Raw genomic sequence first — 22,287 nt, 5'->3', positions numbered from 1 at the left:
CCGCCGCTCCGCTCTTCCGCCGGGCGCCGCCGCGAGTGCACACGGCCGGAAGGCGCGGCCCGGCAGCTCTCTATGGTTGCCCGCGGTGGGTAGCGCGCCGTCGCCTCGCCTCGCCCCCGCCCGCGCTGCACGCCGGGACACGGCCGGTCCGCCCTCCTTTTCTCCCTCCCTCCTTCCCGCGCGCCCCCCCGCGCGCCCCGAGCCTGCGCCGCGCCGACATCCGCGTTGTCCCAAGATGGAGGTGCGGGGCTCGCGCTGAGCGCGGCCCGGCCGACACAGGAGCAGGAGGAGGAGACGCGCCCGCCCGGCCCGTCCGCCCGCCCGCCCGCCTCGCCTCGCCTTCCCCGCCCCGCCAGGCCGCGGCTCCGGCGACACCGGCAGCAGCAGCAGCGGCGGCGCCTCCTTCTCGCCCGCGGCCCGGTCCCGAGTGCGGCGCGGCCCCCGCATGAGCCCGGGCGGCAGTGGCGGCGGGAGCCCCCGGGAGCAGCAGCCGAGGTGCCCAGGTCGGTGTGAGCGCTGCGCAGGGCCGGGAGCGGGGATGGCGCCCGGCTCACGCCGGCCCTGAAGGGGAGGGAGGCAGCCCTGCCAGCTCCCCCGCGCCGGGGAGGGGAAGGCGGCAGCCCCGGGGTCCTCTCCTTCCCAGCCGTGAGACACATGGGTGCGGGGCCGCCCCGGGAAGGCCGGCCGGGCGGGTGGCTCCGAGCTCCTCCCGCCCCCCCGGGAGACCGGGCTCGCTAGGCGACCTTGGGTGAACCCAGCCTGCCCTGCCTCAGTTTCCCGGTTCGGTGACTACTCTTCGGGGCTGCTGTGGGCATGGGACGGCTCGGGGCTGTCGGCGCGGCCGGCTGCCGGAATGGGAAGTACTGCCAGGGTCTCTTAACTAGTGGCCAAGGCCTGCTTGGCCAAGTGGGTCTGAGCACTTTGCTGGTGTTACCTTCTGTCCAGTCTGAAGAGTTGGATCTGAACCTGTGAGCAGGCTGCCTTGCTGATGCATATGATCTGTCGCTCCTGACTGCAGGACATTCTGGGCTTAAGTTTTTAAACATATCTACAGTATTTCTGTTAAGGGATGTTACACTTCACTGCTGATTTGTAAATCAGATGTCTAAGGTGATGTGTTGGGGTCATTCTTAAGCAGTTACTACTGCTTAAGAAACAGAACATGTTTCACAATTCTCCTTTAAGTGACAAGAACCTGTAATTTATAGAGTTGTAGTTATTCCTTTTCTTTTTTCTGCAGTTAATGGAAATACTTGTTTATGTTTCCTTCTGTGTAACGTGTTGGTCTAATTCTGGGGCTAAGCGTGTGTCTTACACATTGCTTCAGGGATGGGTCCCTCTGTATGGAAACTTACCTGCTTCAGTAAGAGTCTGCAAACCTGAAGCCCTGTGAGAAATCAGCTTCACAGAGTGGTTTTATCATGCTTCTTGCATGTCTACAGAAAGTTTCTCAGTGGAAAATTGTACCTGATTTTAGCTTTGATTTCTTAACAAAGTAGGACCTGCATGATTGTATTGTCAATTTATCTTTCTCTTTTTCTTCTTCTTTTTTTTTTTTTTTTTTGAGTAGCTGACTGGTTTGAAAGGGAGAGGTCTAAAAGATAAGATTAAGTTCCTAATTCATGCAAATAGCATCCAGTTAGAGAGATTACCTGCTAAGGAAGAAGCCACGCTCTGACTTGTAACTGTGTTGTTAGACACTTGTGATGGGGGAGAGGGAAGTGTTGGAGATAGAGAGGTGTTCTACTTGATAAGAATGAAAATTGTTGGAAAATGGGCTTACAGTTCTCACAAACTGCTTGGTTTAAATGTTGGCTCTGAATAGCTGTTCCCTTTCATTGTGGAAACAGTTAAAGGTACTTTTGAGAAATTTGAAAATGTGGCAAAACTCAGTTTAATTGAGTGTGTTGAATTGAAACTAGGGAATGTGTATTGCTAAATTGATATGGATGTGCAGAGAAAACTATCACACACGTTTGTCTTTTAGAATAGATGCAGTTTGTAGTGCAGTATCATTCTGTCAACTCAGTACAGAAAAGTAGTGAAAGAAAACCTAGTCCACTAGTTACAATTACAGAGCTGATACTTTTAATTTAAATTATTTCTGTACAATGTTATAGATGCTTAATCTCTCTTTTACAAGTACCTTCCATTCCACTCTTAAGTGTTTGCTATTTAATGTAGCATCTTTCCTCCTGGAATTAAGAAGTTCATTTTTTTTATCGGAGGTGTTTGCTATTTCTCCTCATTGGAGTGTCCTGAGCATCTCCCAAGAATATAGAAACAAAAGCACCAAGCTATATACCAAAATGAGTATTTGATTTGTTCAGCTATATTTCAGGGCATGGTTCTGTGACTTGGTAAAAAAAGTCAGGCTTGAACAGCAGTGTGTTTTAAAGCCTAAATTTCTCAGTCCAAGTCCTCCTCAGAGCTCTAAAGTTGTGTGGATTTGTTCCTTTTTTTAAAATAACAAATGAGACTTCTGGTCTTTTCCTTTTTTAAAAATTGTTGCTGCTGTTTAAAAACATGGGAATGATGATGCTTTTGTGAATGGAATTGAAAACTGTGTGTATGTGTTGAATACGTCTAGAGATGTTCTCAGCCTGTTGGAGTCTGTGTTAGAGCACCTGGAAATAGTCCCCAATCATTTTAATCAGCTTGAGAAAATAAACCTGATTCTTTTTCATATCATTTAACTTCTCTTTTGAAAGTATAAAATGTTATATGTACCACCAGGATCCAGCACGCACTGTATAAAATCATGCTTGTTTCACTATGATTATGTCCTTTCTTGACATATTCTTCACTAGTTCTCAGAATTCACAGGTTCTGCTTAACCAGAGTTGAGTTTTAAGTTAGAAACATGTTTAATTGTGAACATTTGTAAACATATAACATTTTCTATAAACAGTGATTAGCATAGTTCATGATATGGCACTTACCATGGAAAAGATTCAGTTTTTGTAAATATGCACCATCCTAATTTTTGCTGCGCAGGAAAGATTTTTTTTCCCCCCCCCCTCCGCCCTGTTACTTTTAGTTTTCGTTTACTTAGTGAATGTCCAGAGAGAATTAATCTTCTCTTAAATGCAGGAAATGTCTTTCTCCCTCCCCACACCAGTGTACTCATACACCTGAAGATGAAGGCCACTAATTTTTAAAAATAGAACATGCAATTGAGGGAAAAAGGAATATATTTCATGAAGTGTGTAGGCATAGATCCTATTTCCAGCATCAATCTTCCTTTCTGGCAGTATGGGCCAAGTCTTCACTCTAATTAATGAATTTATATTGATTTTTAAACAAAAGAGGTGTGTTTTACAATTTTTCTGAAGTATCCAGTGTATTTAAGATAGCTGTGAATTTTTTAGAGAAGCAGTGTTAAAAGGTTTTCTGTCACTAATCAAATTCTGATCTGTACCTGGAAGGAGGGGAATAACACATTTACTATCAGGGTTTGTAATGAAAAAATCTAGAGTATGTTGTTTACTTTCTAAAAAAAAATTCTTCCCTCCCAGAAGTTCTATAAGCTGTACTAAATAGCTGGTTCCCAGAGGCAACGGCAGTGAGCAAATCTCATGTTTGAAGTGAATTTTGTCATTTTAAATACTTTGACCTTAACATTCACTGCTTTAACTTCTTGTATTAGCAGGCAGTGCCTGATGGCCTCATAAAGCTGGGTTGCCCGTGAATTAAAGTTTGAAAAGAGGCTGGTTCATGGGAATAGTAATGTGTGTAAGGTATCTGGTTGGTTAGCAGAAAGTCAGCAAATACAGTCTAAAGGTAACATTTTGCAACGAAGCAACACTTCAGTAACTACGGCAGCTGGTGACACATTTCTTCACGAAAATAACCTCATAGGAAGAATATGAAAAATAATGTTGAGATTCAGGATTCAGGTTTGGCAATGTAACATCTGACTAAATAGCACTTTAAATTGCTATTTTTGAATAGCTGCACCTTCCTGTGGTTAGGAGGGATAGAGCTTATTGACAAAATAACTTGCTGGGTGCAAAATTACATTACGAATTAAATATTATCGTAGTTCTGTCTAACAAATACTCTTATGAATGAATCTCTTAAAGGAAGCATTAACTACTTCTTACTTACTTTAATAGGTTGAGCCTGCTTCCCTGTATTATGCAAACTGCTGAATGGAGGAAGGGGGTGCAAGTCAGTCTTTACCGATACTCTTTCCATTACCGTCCTGCATGGTTCTTTACCCGTATTTTACAGAGTGGTGAAGAATTAGGAGAAGCTGCAGCTGTTCTGCTGAGTGGAACTAAATGGGTGGCTTCCTTCTGGACCCTCACTTCACTATCTTAGGTAAGAGGGGTGATCTGCTTCTTTTGAAGCTACTTGCATTTCCTTAGAACAGAAGTAGATATTGGTTTTTTTAGAGAAACTTCTAGTTAGCAAAGCAGAGCTTTGAATTCTTTTTTTTTTTTTCTCTGGTGGCTTGAAAAGAGCATTCACAGTATGTAGCTGTACCAGTACTTTTCATTGATAAGCATTGCTGTTTGCATCCATTCAAATAACTTCAAAAACATGCTGTGTGTACTAACATAAATTGCTTCTGAGAATCACGTTTATCTTATGTAGTATGATGGAAGTGGGACTGTCACTCAGAGGTGGATTACAGTGGTGGTGGATATAGGACAACTTTAACTGATGTGTCACTTGACTGCTTGATATGGAGTGCATTACTTTTTTTTCACAGACTTGGAATAGTTTGGGTTGGAAGGGACCTTTAAATGTCATCTAGTCCAAATTCCTCTGCAATAAGCAGAGACATTTTCAAACAGATCAGGTTGCTCAGAGCACTGTCCAGCTTAACTCTGTGTATTTCCAGGGATAGGGCATTTCCTATCCCTGGGCAATCTGTTCCAGTGTTTTACCACCCTCATTGTAAAAAATTACTTGCTGGTATCGTCTTAATCTACTCTCTTTTAGTTAAAAGCCATTACCTCTTATCCTGTCATAGAAGGCCCTTGTAAAAAGTTTGTCCTCCTCTGTCTTGTAAGCTTCTCTTCAGTATTAAACAAAAGCAGACAGTTCTCTCCAGATCCTTCTCTTCTCCAGGCTGAACAATATTATCTCTTTCAGCCTTTCTTCATAGGAGAGCTGCTCCAGCCCTCTGATCATTTTTGTGGCCCTCCTCTGGACTTTCTCCAATGGGTCCGTGCCTCTCAGGTGCTGAGGACTCCAGAGCTGGATGCAGCACTGCAGGTGGGGTCTCAGAGGAGTAGAAGGGCAGACTGGTCTTCCTTGGCCTGCTGGCCATGCTGCTCTTGATGCAGCCAAGGATACATTTTGGACTGCAAGCATGCATTGCTGGGACAAGGCTGGCCTTCCAACAGCCAGGATCTCCAAGTTCTTCTGTAATTACTTCTGCTGCCAATTCCCTCATCCCCCAGCCTGTATTGATATCAGGTGTTGCCAGCCCAGGTTCAGGACCTTGCACTTGGACTCACTGGGTGAGGTTCTCATGAGGCCACTTTTGAGTCTTGCCAGCCCCTCTGGATGGCATTCCATTCCTCAGGCATATCAGCCACACCACACCGCTTGGTATGGTTTGCAGGTTTTCTGAGAGTACATTACATCCCACTGTCTGTCACTGATGAGCTGGTCTCAGTATGGACCCCTGAGAGACACCTCTTGTCATTGATGTCCATCTGAACATTAAGCCATTGACCACTACCCTCTGTATGCAACCATCCAACAATTCCTCATCTGCCAAAGAGTCCATCTATTATCTCTCCAACTTAGAATGAAGGGTGTTGTGGGGGACTGTATCAAAGGCCTCAGAAGTTCAAGTAGATGACATCAGTAGCGGTTCCCTTGTCCACTGATGCAGTCGCTCTGTCACAGGAGGCCATTAAGTTGATCCAGCAGGAGTTGCCCTTGGTGGAGCCATGCTGGCATGTGTGACAGAATGTCAAAGATGTGACCTAAAGACTAAAGATGAAATTTAAGTACCAAAAACTAAAGGGTGGTTTGAAATCCAAAGGAAATTTGATCTTGGTAGCCTGTGGATTGGTGTTATCACAAGCAGAAAATTACAGGACCTCTGTGTGGGTTTGGTGGCTGTTGCATAATGGTCTGGCAATGATTAGTCCACATAGTTTGCGTTTCATTCTGGTGTTGTTTGAGGACTGTGACAGGACTTCTGACCAAGCTAGAGTTCTAGGTGTGAAGCTAGTTCATCTCTCCATAGAGAAGACCATGCTCTTTGCTTCCTTTGTCAGACTGCTTTTAGGACTTTTGATACTTCCTTGATAGTCATTACACCTAAGAAATGGATAAAGTGAGGAGATCTGGATGACAGACACCGTCTCCCATACCCTTAGGAGCTTTGTGCAGGGGAGGCACAAGAGTAATCTATTTTGTGTTGCCAAGCTTGCATGGCACAGGGAGATGCCAGGCCTGTCCAGGCAGCCAGGCTCTGGCACTACTTGTGCACTCCTGCCCTGGTATGCTCCCTGGGACCCAGGCTGGAGCAGCTGCATTTCTGCAGGCTTGGGCTGTTAGCAGGTGGTGGAGTGGCTCTTAGAGGAACTCAACTTCTCAAATGGGACGTAGGTCAAAGCACTTGAAGAATGGCTATCATAGCTGCAGAAGAGTTTTGCTTTTGCTTTATGGTTAGTTGTATGTTTGAGCTAACTAATACTTTAAATATTTTCATTTTACAATGTGGTATTTGCCATTTTCTTAAAAGGAATCAAAAATTTCTGCAAAGCTAGATAATACTGAAGTAATATCACGACTTCAGAATTTCTGTTTCCCATACAATCTTTCATTTTTCTTATTTGTGTATCATATTCAGATAATGATTGCTTATTTTTTCATAGTGAAATCTCATGCCCAAAGTCTTGGTGATGAATATTGTGTTTTACTATTTGTGTACACCCAGGTTTATTTTTAGAAAGTCCAAGGTATACTAGTGTGCACTGGCTGAGTAACAACACCTTGTGTTTCAGCTGGTGTAGCAAAACTTGCTTATTGTAGCCAGTAGAAATACATACTTAAGAGTCCACACAACCTGCAAATCCCATCAGATTTCAAGGAGAAGGGAGCTCCTGAGAGAGGGTAACACTTCTGTGAAACACTGGTATTTCTTGCTTGCAACAGTTGAGCCCTTTCCATACTAAGGTTGTGAAAAATACTCCATTTGCATGATTCCTATAACCTGAATATCTGATTGAAATAAGGATGTAAACATAAAACATAATCTAAGCACCTGATAGAGGTGATTTCATTATATTTTTTATCAGGCCAGACATGAAGAGTTGCAAAATATTTTTTGTAATTTATAATTAATTTCTTAAATATTTTGTAATTCCATATGCGACAGTGTGGTTAATTCAGTGCTTTACTGTCTCTGTTAATATAATTCAGTGTGCCTTGAAGTCTCCTTATTGAAAATGTATGATGTAGTTGTAAATAAGCAGCTTTTTTGGCTCTGGTCACATGATCAATCAAGATTTTTTTGGTGTGGAGTGGAAGCAATAAGGTTGGCCAAGCTTTAAGTCATATTGTCATTTGCATTTTTTTAGGCAGATGTGGCTTAGTGCTAATTAAGTATACTGAAGGTGAATGTTGACGTGCATCTGACTTCATGAAATAATTTTCATTCCTTTTAGACAAGCATTACAGAGCTTTATTTCCTTTTGTGTTGTCATGTAGCCTTTGAGTGAATGTAGACTTTAGACTTAGTAGACTGCTGAACTCTGTTCTGTGCAGTGATAGCTGCTGGGGAGAGACTGAAGGAGAAGAACTGGAAGTCCAGGAACTTCAGTTTTGTATTGTTGGATTTGCTCTTCTGTTGCTGTGTATTATTATGCAAATAACCTGTCTACATCTCCTCCATTGTGGTCTTGTTTCCTCTATCAGTTGTATGGTCCTACACTACTCCATAGCTTCAGTTCTTTTGGGAACCTTTTTTTTTATTGTCTCTGTTGCCGGGCAATAATCATAAGAGCTCTGGTAGATGTATTTGCAATACTTTTTCAAGCTGTACTTGGTGCTCTCCTCCTACTCTGTGCATACTGAAAATTTGTGCTTCTGTATCTTAGAGGAGAATGAGAGAATTTTATGCAGATGACACTGCTCTATGTCTGTACAGGAACAAATGTATACATTGAATCTGGAAGTCCTGTGACACAAGGTGTGAAAATATTGGTTGCATTTGTCAGAATACTTCTGAGTTTGTCTAATGGCACCACAGTGAATGAAGAATTATTCTTTAGTAGAATATAAGGTGTCTTGGATTTCTGCTGTGGATATGGAGTGGAAGTGCTACTTGCAAATAGGAAAATCATCAGTTACTGTCTCATGGTGTTCAGATGAATTTTTCTTCTGTTTTTTTTCTGAATTGTAGCAGAGTTTTAGTGACACAGTGGCATATCACTAACACAGTAATCCTAACTGTACAGAAAGCTACATAATTAGTAGAATTGTTTGTTGAAAGAACAGTCCTTTTTCACAGAACTTGTAGGATGCCCTATATAACTATTTTTTTAAAATACAAATGAGTGTGCTCACATTGTTAGTGCTTGGAGCTTTAGTGGTAAAACTGGTCCAGGATCACCCCATTACAGTTCCCTGATAAAGAATTTGGCCCCTGACACCAAATGATTTCTCACTGGTTTGCCATCTTCTAAAATAAAATTGAATGTACTATCAAGGTAACCAGATCGAGGTTTCCTATGTGGGAACCCTGATCTATATTGGAGGTCAGCCTAAATCAGCTGCATTGGATTTGTTTGTTCTTAATAGAGTTTTAAGCCATGAAATTATATATTAAATCTTCACAGTGCTGAAAATGTGTGCCAAATTACTAACTTTTTTGGAAAGTAATTAGTAGGTTTCATAGAATCAGGGAATGGTTTGGGTTGGTAGGGAACCTTAAAGAAAAAAATCTAACTACAAGCCTCATCCATGGGCAGGGACACCTTTCACTAGACCAGGTTGCTGAGAGCCCCATCCGGCTTGGTTTTGAACACCTTCAGTGATGGGGAATCCACAACCCCTGTCTGTCTTTAGTTATATGCTTATGTGCCTGTTTCTCTCACCTTTTCCCTCGAGGCTGGTTGTGCTTTTAGGTGTTTGTTGAAAATATTTCAAGTATGTTTTAATACCTTATGTTAATTATGGCTTCTCTGAAAATAAATTTATAGAAAAGCATACTGAACTCTAGCAGTTTTATGCACCCAGAACAAAGATTTGGTTCTATCTGTGGCTTCTCCTGAGTGTTTTTTTTTTTCTTATTATTATAAATGCCGGTTCTTAAAGAAAGGAAAAAACAAGGACAAAATGAGGGGCGGGAAGGAGAAAGGAAATTGATATTTGTAATGAACTGGATGAATGGAATTATAAAACTCTATTTCATCACTACAAGGGGAAAGAATAGGGAACACTGTGTGTATGAACTTCACGCTTTTGTAGCTTATCTAACATAATAATTATTTTCTGTTGTGTTTTTCTGTGAGAGGTGTGATTTAGTTTTATGTGGTTTAGTTTTAGGTAGTCCTGTGAGGAGTGGGGAGCTTGGTATGATGATCCTTGTAGGTTCCTTCTGACTAGACATATTCTATGATTCTGTGTTTCCTTTAGTTGCAGATTTGTGACTAACCAAATAGGCACTTTTGAATGTGTTGTCTTGAAGTTGTATGGAGCTTCAGATTAGTATGAAGCATAGCACAGGAACTGAATTGTAATGTTTTGCATTATAGGTACAAGAACTGTAGAAGTCCTTTTTAGAATTTGAAAGAACAAGATTCTGCAGCTCTGGAAAGATATGGTATGTTTATGTTTCCACTTACATTGTTTGTATGCTAATAATTATAATAGCAAATAATTATACTTTCCTTCACTGAGATTTAAAAAAAGGTTGCAAATTAATTCAGGAAGAAGCACACATTAAATTTTCCCTTTTGAACTATGATATCTATTACTTAGTCATAATTCTCTAGAAAACTGACTTATTTGATTTTCTTGGGGAAAATAAATACTGATGATATAACATTGGTGAATTCCCTTTTGATTTAACAAGCTCATCATCATGCTGCTACCATCCATTTATTTCTCCATGGATTGGATAAGAGCTGGTGTGTTTCTGAAAGCTGTATGTTTTTTTTTTAAATTCGCTACTGAAGATATTTATGGTGAGGCTATGACTTGAAAAATAAGTTTAGAACTTGCAGAAAATTTATGCAATCATCAGTGTAAGTCAAGTTTGCAAATAGGAATGCTGGGAAATACAGAAATACAATCTTTTTTAGCAGTGTTAACATAAACCCATGGCACGTGGTATCTCTTTTTTGTCTAGGCTCTTAAATGTCCAACCTTCTTAAAAGTATGTACATGTATTGTAGCAGGGCTGGAACTTGAACTTGTAGTTATTTTTATTGCCATTTTCTAACTTAATTTTGGTGTAGTTCTCTAGTAATACCTGGTATTACTGCACTACTTTGTAGTGTCTTTTTAAGTTCTGTAGTTCTGCATCTTGGTACATTGGGAATTTTTGAAACTTTAGCACCACTACGTTGAGAAAAACAACAATTAAGTTAATTTTTCTGCCATATTAAATAGGTCTGTTAATGCATATACAAGATTGTATGTAGTTATTTCAATAACAGTTCCTAAGCCATGTGTGTACTTTCTCTTTTAACCACTTAAATTGTGGGGAAGATGATCAGAGTTGTCTGTGCCATGGGTTTATGTCTGGATTTTTCTTTTCAAGATAATTAACTTAGAAATATACTTAAAGTTTAGAAATCTCAAATTTGCAGAGCAGTTGTTTGATGTCTTTTTAAGTTCTGTTTTGTAGGAAGCTATAGACAGGTTCTAATAAAACTGTTAATTCTAAGCTGAAACTTTAGCTGTAGTATGTACTAATTAAAAATTGTAAGTCTCTCAAAAAGCTACAATGTTACATTGTCACAATCCAGATGTTCCTGAGAGAATTGTATAGATTGGTCCTTTACTCTAGCAGGCATCTGGCAGGTAGTGTATATTCATTTTTGCACCCACAGCACCACTGGGACCACCCACCCGCTTCTTGCTCTCCAGTGTCAATACCAGTTCTGTGTATGATGGCTCTTCTTCAAACCTAAGCCATTATTTCTTTATTGCCATTATGCCTGCTGGCTGCTTTTCTTCTGGATGTTTAACTGCTTGCCACTGTATGTATGCGTAGAGTCTTTGTAGTGGTATGTGCTTCATAAATTGATTAAGAATTCCCCTCTAATCCCCCACAAGTTGTGAGTAATAAATACTAATGGAACATCAGAGAAGCTGAATGTTGTACTAGAGAATTGCACGGTTGCTTGGTTTTAATATCAGTTACATTTAAACAAACATGCTGAAGAATTTGGAGAACAGAAAGATGCTTTACATGGAAGGCAGCATGAAAGATGGATGGCAAAAGAAATCAAAATAGAGAATAAGCAAAAGGACAGATGGAATAAAAGTTTAAGCAGTAAAGCTGACGTGAAGCTGTAAAACTTACCTGACTGCAAAATAACTTAACATGATGAGAGTTAGTGAAAGGCATTTAAATAGGTGGTTGGATTTCACCTGCTGGTGTAGAAGGGGCTTTTTGTTCCTGGCTGTGTATCATTTTGGAGGGATGGAGGGAGCCTGAAGTAACAGGTATAATATAACTGAAATAGAAACAAATGGTTCTGCTACAAAAAAAAAAAAATCAGAGGGGTGTATGTGTGTAGTGGAAGAAAAAAATCAGCTGTGGTCTAAGTGTAAAACACAGAAGCTAAAAATAATTTTGGATCTTTCCTGCTTTTACAAAGGTGAACAAAATATGTATATGATCTAACTGAAATACTAAACCAAAACCAAATATTGGCAGCAAAATCTAGAGTCCAAAGTTGCAGGAGCAGCTGTAGAAAATGGGAATAACATGCAGGCCTCTAGCTTTTGGCCTGAGGGGAGGGAATGGGAGAAAACATTAGATATTTTTCTGTTACTCTGTAATTTATGGATATCATAGTTTAACCCCAGCTGGCAACTAAACACCAAACAGCTACTCTCTCACCTACCCACATAGTGGGATGTGGAAGAGAATTGGAGGAGTAAAAGTGAGAAAACTTGTGGGTTGAGATAAAGATAATTTAATAGGTAAAGCAAAAGCTGTGCATAAGGCAATGTGAAACAAGGAATTCATTCACCACTTCTCATGGACAGGCACATGTTCTGTCCTCTCCAGAAAAGCAGGGCTCCATCGTATGTAAGAGTGACTTGGGAAGATAAATGCCATAACTCCGAACATTCCCCCTTCTTCCTTCTTCCCCCAGCTTTATACACTGAGCATGATGCCTTATAATATGGAATGTCAGCTGGGGTCAGCTGTCCCAGCTGTGAACCCTCCTCACTCGCTGTGCACCCCAGCCTCCTCCCTGGTGGGCTGAGGAGCAGAAAAGGCCTTGACTCTGTGAAAGCTGTAACACAAACAGCAATAACAAAAACATCCCTGTATTAACATGCTGCCAAAACACAGCCCCACACTAGCTACTATGAAGAAAATTAACTCTATTCCAGTCAAAACCAGTACAGTGGGGAGTATTGACATCAAGGCAAAGTAAGTATACAGATATTATAGGATGGAGCTTTTATGTAAATCTATGTTTGATCTCTTGGTATTGAGATCCACAAACTTCTACCTTCATGAAACTCAGTAACATGTGATTTTATTGAAATGAAAATTCCAGAGTAGCACTAACTTTAATTTGAAAATAGTAACAAATTCAGATTCCCATCGCAAATAATTTATTCAAGTGATAATTGTTCTCATTATTGTGCATGCTTGTGTTCCTGCTCTGATTTGAATTTGTGGGCCTTTGGTTTCTATTAGTGGGGATTTTATATGCATTCTTTCAGTTCAAAGGTCTTTATGTGTTCTTTCTGTGCTATGAGAAGACTTGGTTTCTTCCAGTAGCTATGTTGATAGGCTTGATTAATTTTGAACTCTTTTCATTGTCTATTCACAAGGCATTTTCTTCTATCTTCATGATGTCTTTGGCTCTTTTCGACTACTTCTGGAAACTTTTCAAGAATATTGAATAATTGGAGAACTGGGTTTAAGTTTGGAAGATGTGTGAAGTGCTTTGTGCAGATGAACAGACACTCTTCCAGGGACCCTTCATGAGCCATATCCGTCATTCTTTTTGTAATACATGGGAGCATGTGTACATTTCTACATCAGTTGTGACTGCTTTAGTCACTTTAGTTTGGCATTTTCCAGGATAGAACCCAATTCTTTTGGTTTTCTAACTCATGTGATTTTGCATTTGTTGTTACTAGTTGAATTGCTTGGTTTACCAGGCAGTGGGAAAGAAAATCATTTAGAGGCCCTATTAGTGTTTGGTTGGGGCTGTTTTTTTGGCTCCATTAGGATTTATATGATCAGGTTGTATTAACAGCTGTTTTATTTTATTTGTAGAATCAGTAATAATTTTGCCGACTAATTACATGAAGAAAATGTATCTTCTTATGGTTTGTGCATTGGTAGCAGCATACAGGCAAGAAAAGTAATTTGTGCTTCCAACTTTATGAAGAAATATAGGTTCAAACATGCCTATTACATTACCTTTTTTCTTTTTTTTTTTTTTTTTTTTTTTGTGCATATGACAATTAACATTGAATTTAGGCATTTGGTGAACATTCTCCAGGACATTTGACTCAATCTCAAGTTATAAAAGGCCCACTCTCCTATTAGGAGTCAGTTTCTTACTGGATAGATGATTGTTTCATTGTGGTACTCAAAGTCATTCTGAAAATATATAAAATTAATTTTTGGAGCATTCAGAGGAACTCTTCAGAAGACCTTCAAAAGCTATCTTTAGTGGTATATTCTTGAGAGAGACGGTTATATTTAATTAAGCAACTAAAAGTCTGGTACTGCAAGGTAAGGTGGATCATGGTACTTCATTGTACAGTGGATTACCCCCTATTTGCATCATAGATCAAAAAGAGAATATTAAATTTGGATCAAAGATTACTTGGTAGATACTTAAAATTCCCTTGTAAAGGAAACTTAAATTCTTACAAGTATCACTCTTTCAATAAGTCAATCAGAAATTATAGTTTAAATATGGAAAGTGTTCCTCCTCTAGGGGATCTTCCTAGGCCTCAGATACTGTGTCTCAACAGCCAAATTGCAATGCTCTCGCAGGAGGTGACCATCAAATAGCCCAAGGATATTTGATGGTCACCTTCTCCAAACCCTGGCAGATTTAGGGAAACCTTGTAGGTAACAATGTTCAAAATAATGATTCCAACCTGGATGTTATTTGCCTTTTTTTTTGGTGGCTGAAAAATAAGTACTTACAATCTCCGGGGTGTGGCTTTAGGTTCTGTATATTGAAGTTGGGGACTTTTTCTTGCCTCATGCTTGTAGACTTCCAAGGTTTAAGGAAATGTGCCCAGACCTTTCATCAGACTATGCAACAAAGTTGCTTTTATCCCCTTTTGATGCTTCTGAACTTGCTTTATGACATCTTGTTCTTTCACTTATTGTTTAACTCCTTGAGCTGATAGGAACATTCTTTTAAGAAAATACTCACCTGTGCCATCTTGGAGAAATAGATGTTGTTCCAAATCACTGTGTAAACATTATTTATCCCGTTCCTTTTTGATGAGGGCTAGTTCAAGTCACAAAGTTCTTCAGATACATGGTTTGAAGACATGTCTTCGTGTCTTGCTAACTGTAGTAGGTGTAGTTGCAGCCCTAGTTGATTCTACTTTTAGTAAATAGTCGCTAGGCCAACACAGATGTGTCAGTCCCAAAGAGCCTGGCAGCCATCTTGGGTTTTTTGGGGCATACTCCATAGGCACAAACTTCCTTTCATGTCTGCAGCTGCTCAGTGTGTCTGTAAAAGCCATGCTGATCGTAACAGTGAGGACCAGAGAAATTTGTTTGAGTAATATGAATATCTGCTCTGGGGCTGCTGTTTCTATCTTCTGTAAGGTAAGTTACAAACAGAGGAAGTTTTTTTGTGAGAGAGAAATTCCTGTGACAGAAAAGCCATTGATTTAGACCAATTCACAATTCATAATACCGTTTTTCAGGATCTTAGTCTATTCATCAGTGTGGTTTTTCTTTCCTAATCAAGTAGTGTCTTTTGACTCTCTTAACAAGATTGGAGGTTCTTGTGCCCTGTTTGTATCAAGCAGTCAAAATGTCCTTTGAAATATATTCAGAATAAAACTCTGATGGTAGTCTCCTTCACCACCTGCCTTGTGTTCCAACATGTCGGTCTCTTTGCCAGCAGACACTACTCTGCTGATGCCTGAATGAGTAAGGTTTTAGAAAAATTAATTCTTTCATCTGTGCTAGGGAATCCCTGCCAATCATATTCTGTCCCACAGGAGTGGCAGCAAGGATAGGTGGGAAAGGTAGAATGAGAAGGAGATAAAAGAGAAAAATTATTCATTAAGGATTTTTGCATCTAGACTGCTGAAAAGGAGCATGAGAATTTTAGACCACAGTACAGTAAGTCTAGGTTTAAGGTATCGTACAACAAATCAGAAATGCTGAAACTACCTGACTGAGACTCTGCCCCGTGACAAATTCAGTTTGTAGGTACAAGTTTCACAACAAAACTTAGATGAGTTAACTTCTGCTCAGTGAGATTTGTGGCAGTTTAGACCCTGCCTCACATCACAGAACTGCTGTAGATACTATGTTCCATGGTGTGGTAAATGAGACTAGCAGAGTTGGATCTGGATCAGACCTTGGCACAAGCTTGTCTTGACTATGACTGGAGCTGCCAGCTTAAAGTATATTTTTTAACATTCCAAAATCTAGTGGTGTTTGAATCCAGCACCAGCATTTTATGCACTCCTTCACTGTTGTCAGTCACGTTCATGACTTTTCCCATATGAAACAGCCTCAGGAAAACTTTGGTTTACTGAGGTTGATGGCAGCCTGGTGTTCCAGCATGCTTCCATTTGAATGGAAGACTACTGTAATAAGTTTCTGTCAATACTTGTAGGACCAAGTCTAGGTAGGGAGTCATTGGTCTGGCACACTCCAGAACATGAGCTAATACTTCCAGTAGTCAGAATGCAGGTTTCCCAGCCAATGAGACTTTAGAGATTATACCACTGTCCTCTGACCAGTGTACTAAAAGTTACTTGGGCAAAGTGCTAGAAGCACTGTTAGAGTAAGCATCTGTTTCCTCAAAACTAAAGCTTGCCTGAAAGTGGAAGTTTTCAGGTCTTAATCAGAATGTCATAAGCAGAGTAGTGTTTTACAGCTTCTTAGTTTTGCATCAGCGTCTTGGGTTGTTGCCTTTCTGTACAGCTGATGGTCACAAATGTTAAATGGAAAGTCTTTACCCTGTTCTGTAATGTTGACAGATGAGGAACGTTTCCAACTGACTTTTAATCATTGTTCTGTGTTCCTGTCATTGACTCAGTTAAACTTTGACGATTTACACCCATGAAACAAGTACTGGAGAATCTCTGTTTTGGTTTGGAGATTTTTGGTAGCCTATTTCTTTTTTACTTTCCTTGTGTCAGCTGCACTTGTGTTACAATGAGAACACTCAAATATTGCTGATGTTAAAATCAACAGATGACACTTTACCTATCTCAATGAATGATAAAACTAATAAGCATCATTCTGAAACTAAGACAAATTTTGTTCTGGGCAGAGTTTGTGGCAGAATGGCAAATTGTAGTAGATTGGCAAAACTGGGCAGCTTTTCTGACAAACTTTAGAAAAGCATGAGCCTTGCTAAGATCTTACTATAATACTCTTGTAATATATTGGACTGAAGCACAAAAGAAGGTGCAGTAAAGAAATGTTACTTACTAAGTATTTAAAGCTGTCTGATGTGCTCTCTTAGTATTTGCACCAGATTGTTATGTCTGCAGGTGTTGCAGAGAGCTGCGGTTGTGCCATCAATAGCTTTGTGCACCTTCATTCTGTGTGAGGCTTTTGCTGCATGGCAACCTGCAAATGTGGGGTTTCATCTGGGTTTACCACAGGAATAAACTTCTCAGGATACTATACAGAGGTCTGTCTTCATAGCTACTGCTTTAAAGAGAAAGTAAGATGACTTTTTATTCACTAATATTAACATTGCAATTTTTATCAAAACTTTATATTAGCAGAAAGCGAATGCTGTTTGTCATCTGATTCTCCTTCGGAGACCTTTTTTCTTTTCTGGCTTTCTCCAGTGCACTCAGGAGCTTGGGCGGGAGAGAGAATGGGGTGAATTGAGTGTTGAGGATTACGTTTGGAAATATTTTATCCGTTAACTTTAGTTTAGAGTAGATAATAGCAGTAGGTAAGAGACTAACTGGTTCCTTTTCAGCCATGGAAGTAATCAGCTGGGGTGGTCCCAGGGCGCTCTGGGCACGAGTATTGCTGAGTGATCATTGGCTGCCACCTGCGTGACAAAGTAAAGGACCAACCCTTCAATTTATACCAGTGGAGCCAGATCACGGGAAACAATTGACAGGTAAAATATACTTTCGAAAATTTAAGGGAGAGGAGAGAGGACACATGATAAAAATGGAGCAAAGAAGCTAAAAGATTTGCAATAGATAGTAAAGGTTGCTCCTCTGAAACTTTATGTACCTATAGCTTACTTCTTTTTGGGGAGAGGCACACAACCAAGGTCAGGTTACTTTGTTGCTCCCCTGGGAAAGGAGCCTTGCTGAGAAACAATGTTCACTGAGTTATAGCAGCAACACATCTACCAGAATTTTATTGTAGCTAGAAATTACAATTCATATTTATGCACACACTTCTAGATCTTTGAATGCTTGTTGACCTGACATTGGATGTTTTGCACTGGTCCAAGAGATGGGTATGGCTTTTGTTTTTTTAGAAAGACTAAAAATAAGTTGCTGAATTTTCAAGTTTATCAGTTGATTGTACTGTAGTGAGTTAATCTAGAAGTTAAAATGCCATGCAAAAAATGAATGTAAGTAACTCTTAATCTCACTGATAAAGGAATGCTTAGCATCAATATTTTTCTTCTTTTTATTTTTTTTTATTTAGAGAATTGGCTGAAAATAATATTTAAGGACTTGTAACTACATTATTTTTACTTATTTAGAATTGTTAAGCTTATGCTTAGCCCAGCGTGATACAGGACTGGTGCGACAACTCGGTTTTGATCAGTGACTCAAAATTGTGATCACCCTGATGTCACCGAATGGCCACAGCTTGTAAAAGGTAAGCATAAAGCATATCAGGTTGTTTCTCAGAAGTTTTTCTACTATAATGTTTATTTTAAGGTATTTAATTTGTATGGCCTGAAGTTAGTTTTACAAATAATATTAAGTTGCATTGTTTGTTTAAGATAAGTCAGCTGGCAAAGTTGACTTGCACTCTTGCTGACAGTGATTTCAAAGCTCGCTTAGTTTGTCCTTGCCTGCTTTTTAAAATATAAGCAAGCGCTGTGGTGCTCCGTGATATCCCTCTTAAGAACAATACTATCACTTAAAAGTCCATGGTAGTTTTTGCTGTCATACTGAATTTCTGTATAAATTGTTTACCATATTTATCCAAGCATGTGTTCAGTTTTTGTTTTGAAGTATTTATCCAGGAGGCTTGATGATGTTAAAGTGTGTGTAAGCTTGCATACCATTACTTTCCTCATCTAGAGAGGTACACTGGAGGTAAAAGGAGTGGCTTGTAGAATGGAGAAGTTGCTCCCTCTGTTATTGGAAGTGAGCCACCATTTGAATTTGCGAGCTCATACTGCAGTATTCAGATTAGTTGGTGTCTTGTGATCAGTATCTACAATCTAACTGAAAGCTGAAATTTTTAAGAGCATTTGCTCTGAGATTTTCTCTGAACAGAACTCTTGTTTCAGATTTTAAGCATGATGAAAGGACGTCTTGCCGTACTATATAGTTGTTTTTCAATACTGTTGCCTGCTCACAGGAAATAACAAGGTATCTTGTTTGTAAACAATTGGGTATTGCAAAATAAATAGTTTCTCGGCAAACAAGTACAACTCCTGTAATTAGATTGATCTTCCACTTCATTTTACTGAGTATTGAAAGCTCATTTTATTAGGTGCTTGTGTTGTCATTTGAAGCCTTTTAAAATAGAGTTAATATGTCCATTAATAATTCTGAAGATCATAATTATAGTAGGTCTGTTCATGTTTTAGACAACAATAACCTGAAGGAATTCTCACCCTGTGTTCTGCAGAACCACTTACCTTAGAGGACCAAACCTTTTTTGACCCAGCTAGATGGTATTTTTTTCTTATATTGTTTATCTTACAGATGCAACTTTTTTTTTTTTTTTTTTTTTTTTTGAGTAACATATACCAAACTCTATTGTCTCCTTACTGCCCTAATGATATTCTCACACACACAGTGAGGAGAGGAAAAGATTTTGGATATACTGCTAGCTGTTTCCATGTCTGTACTGCAGATCACCAGGCTGCTTTTTTTACATGCAGCGTTTAGATGCCAGTCTGCTCTTTCTGTAATTCTTCATGCTGCTGTTTATTTTAAAGGCTGAAAAGCTTTAAGTATACTTGATGTTTTTCTTTTAACACAACTACTTCCTTTGCATTTTCATAGCAACTAAAAGCACTACTCTTTCCCAAAGCCTCAGTGTGTTGTATGTCCCAATACTAGAATGAAGAAAGCAAAGCCTTAAATGTCCAGACATTTTGCTACCATTTTCTGAAGTCCTGGAAGTAAATAGAGGAGCTAACCAGTATGAATATAAACATGTGTCTTTCTGCTATTCCAGCTCCTAACACTTAAATGCTCAGATGAATGAGTGGGGAAAAAAAATTAAGATGCTTTTCACTAAGCATTTAGAGGCTGGCTTTGGTCACTGGAGTTAAAAGGAAGTTCTTTTTTGTTTTGCTGCTGAGCATTATTTTTGTCAGCAACTGCTTTGTCAGTCCTGAATTTAATGAGTAAGGGAGATGTAATTTGGAGGTAATAAATAGAGGCCAAATTTTGAGATTGGGTAGTTTTTATGTTATTTTCCAGTTAAAGGTTAGTTACATTTTAAGCATGAGTATAATGTGAGCTGGATAGGAAGTTCAGAATTCTGTCCCTAGTGTCCGTTAAATTTTATAAGTTAGTGAAATACAAACAAATAATTTCCTGTGTTCTGCATCATCTGTCACCACACAGTATCCAGCTAACCTGGGAATTATAATTTGTGTGCCAGAAATGCCTTCTAGGCACTGGGTCTGTTTAGTAGAATCCAAAAAGTTCCTAAGATCTGGTGTTTCAGAAAAGGAACTAAAATTTTAGTAGAGAGTTTGGAGAGCAGTCCAAACTTTAATGGGAGAGACCATGCAGTAAAATAGCACAATGAAACAGGAAAAAAGGAATGTAGCAGGCTACATGTGGAGATTTCCAATAGCATTTAGAATATAATAAATAGAGAAATTTAGAAATTCCATTCCTATAAATATTGATTATTTTTTTTTCCTGTAAAGCTGTGGGAGAGTCTGCTTGGCTGTCCTAACTGAAGTCTCTCAGCAGACTCTGGTGAAACCTAAAAAGTTAGTTCTGTTTGCAGATTTTTGCTCATTTCTGTTTTTAAAGAGCTGTCATGAAAGACATTTTTGTTCATCCAAGCTGCAGAGTTTTACTGTAATGGTTGTGCTTTGTTTCCACTCCTTGCATAGAATTTCCAGCATGGCATTTCTCATTGTAGCAAAGGTTGTTCCCAAGCAAAGGTTCCATAAAGTCTGATTTCTAGGCGTCCTAAGATGATGGGAATCAAAACTGATGCATTTGTACTGCCTTGTCTTCTGGCTTCTCTGGCCACAAACTCACTGGCTAGGGGGAAGTTCTGCCTCAAAGAGAGAAAAAAAACACTGTCTGAAAAAAAGTTAGCAGTTGAATCAGTGCTGTCTTAAGGAAGATGGGAATAAGGAAGAGCTAAATAACTATAATTTAATCTACTTTAAGTTATTATGGAACTATACCCCTTGAATTAGTCTGTAAATTAAGTCAATGGGGTTGCCAAGCTAAATACAGGTGCTGCTTGTGCTAGGCAATAACACTTAATTCTGCATATTACTGGCTGATCTCTTGGCTGGATTGAAGAAAACAGAAAGCTGTCTGTGAGGTTAGCTCCATGAATTCAGGTGAAGAGAAATGCGAGATTTGTTTTGATATCCTTTTGGACCCTGTTTCTGAGCTGCTACTTCCTAGAGTCCAGCTCTGTAGAGAATGTGTTGGTTGCAGTTGCTCACTGATAATCTTTGAGTACACGTTTTGGTTACAGAAGTGGTTATGAAGAATTAGCCCAGAACTGGAGCACTGTGCAGCCTGAATGGAGGAGTACTGCCAGCAGATCTCTTCCCTAATGGCTCCTGTTGCGTAAGCGTGGGGAAAAAGTGTTCTTCTTAGGGAAATTTGGCTCAATTGTACTATCATGTTTTATGTGATAAATTGTATTCTAGAGTTTGATATGTTAAATCTGCAAATATCAAAAAGTTGATGCTTTTAGTGGCAATAATACACTCATCACATTCCATCTTTCATAATTTCATATTGTAATGCTTGTAAAAGAACAAGCAGTGCTTAAGGTTTTCTATCTGGTTTTGCAGATCACCAGGAGAACCGCACTCTGAGAACATTGAAACTAGCCGAATGTAAGTAGATGAGTGGATGAGTTTGGTTTGTCTTGATAAAAATGTTCTGAACATATATATATAACAGTAACTCTTGCATCTGCTTAATAAAAAGAGGACAGAAGCTGAATAGAACTGTGAAATTGCCTTATAAAATTTCAAGTTAATATTTTGCAGCTTTTGCAATTTTAAGCTTCTGTGGAAACTGTTTTTGTTTTTTTTTTTAGGGTGAATGAGTTGGAGGGAAAGTTCAGAGGTTTACTTTAACGTGAACCAGTAGATGGTAGCATAATACAATGTCAGAAATTTTACAGCCTATATTCAGACTTGACAGAAGGGATGTAATTTCTACCTGTCATTCACTAACATCTTGCATGGGTTTGAAGACACTTCAGTACTAAGGCACAATACCTGCTGGTATCTCTTGTGGCAGATGGATTGTTGAACTAAGAAAAAGAAATTGTGACTTAATTTGGTGAATTTATGTATTAGTTACTTCTAGAAAGAGAAAACTAGCTCTTTTTCACTAACATCTTGGTGACAGATCTGAAACTTTTTGTCTGTCTTCATTAGATTAGAAGCCAAGATGAACTAAAATCGAGATTGTGGTGGACTGAAACATTCATTTCAATTCAAAATTCAAAGGGATTACAGGAATTCAGAGGACCATTTAAAAACAAAA

The 22,287-nt window shown here is 39.3% G+C and overlaps 1 protein-coding gene across 10 annotated transcripts in view; it reads left to right on the top strand.

Moving 5' to 3' along the window:
- The first annotated feature begins 44 nt into the window (after positions 1 to 44).
- UBE3A (ubiquitin protein ligase E3A) overlaps positions 45 to 22,287 on the top strand; it is a 52,670-nt gene continuing 30,427 nt past the window's right edge. For 2 of the 10 annotated variants that reach the window (XM_041417977.1, XM_041417967.1), the window contains exons 1-5: positions 45 to 503; positions 4,237 to 4,326; positions 9,735 to 9,802; positions 18,093 to 18,211; positions 21,582 to 21,626. Coding sequence is in view for 9 of the 10 variants with exons in the window: in XM_041417967.1 (XP_041273901.1) it covers positions 18,192 to 18,211; positions 21,582 to 21,626 (65 nt within the window). In the remaining variant the exon portion in view is untranslated. Of the gene's footprint in view, positions 504 to 4,118; positions 4,327 to 5,106; positions 5,230 to 9,734; positions 9,803 to 17,342; positions 17,490 to 18,092; positions 18,212 to 18,854; positions 18,937 to 21,581; positions 21,627 to 22,287 lie in introns of all 10 variants that reach the window. The other 8 variants (XM_041417970.1, XM_041417976.1, XM_041417968.1 and 5 more) reach the window with 8 other exon arrangements.

Source organism: Onychostruthus taczanowskii, unplaced genomic scaffold (assembly GCF_017590055.1).
Source record: "Onychostruthus taczanowskii isolate IOZ18803 unplaced genomic scaffold, ASM1759005v1 scaffold58, whole genome shotgun sequence".
Lineage (NCBI taxonomy): Eukaryota > Metazoa > Chordata > Aves > Passeriformes > Passeridae > Onychostruthus > Onychostruthus taczanowskii.
The sequence above is the reverse complement of the archived record's forward strand: the minus strand, read 5'-3'. Positions and strand labels throughout refer to the sequence as shown.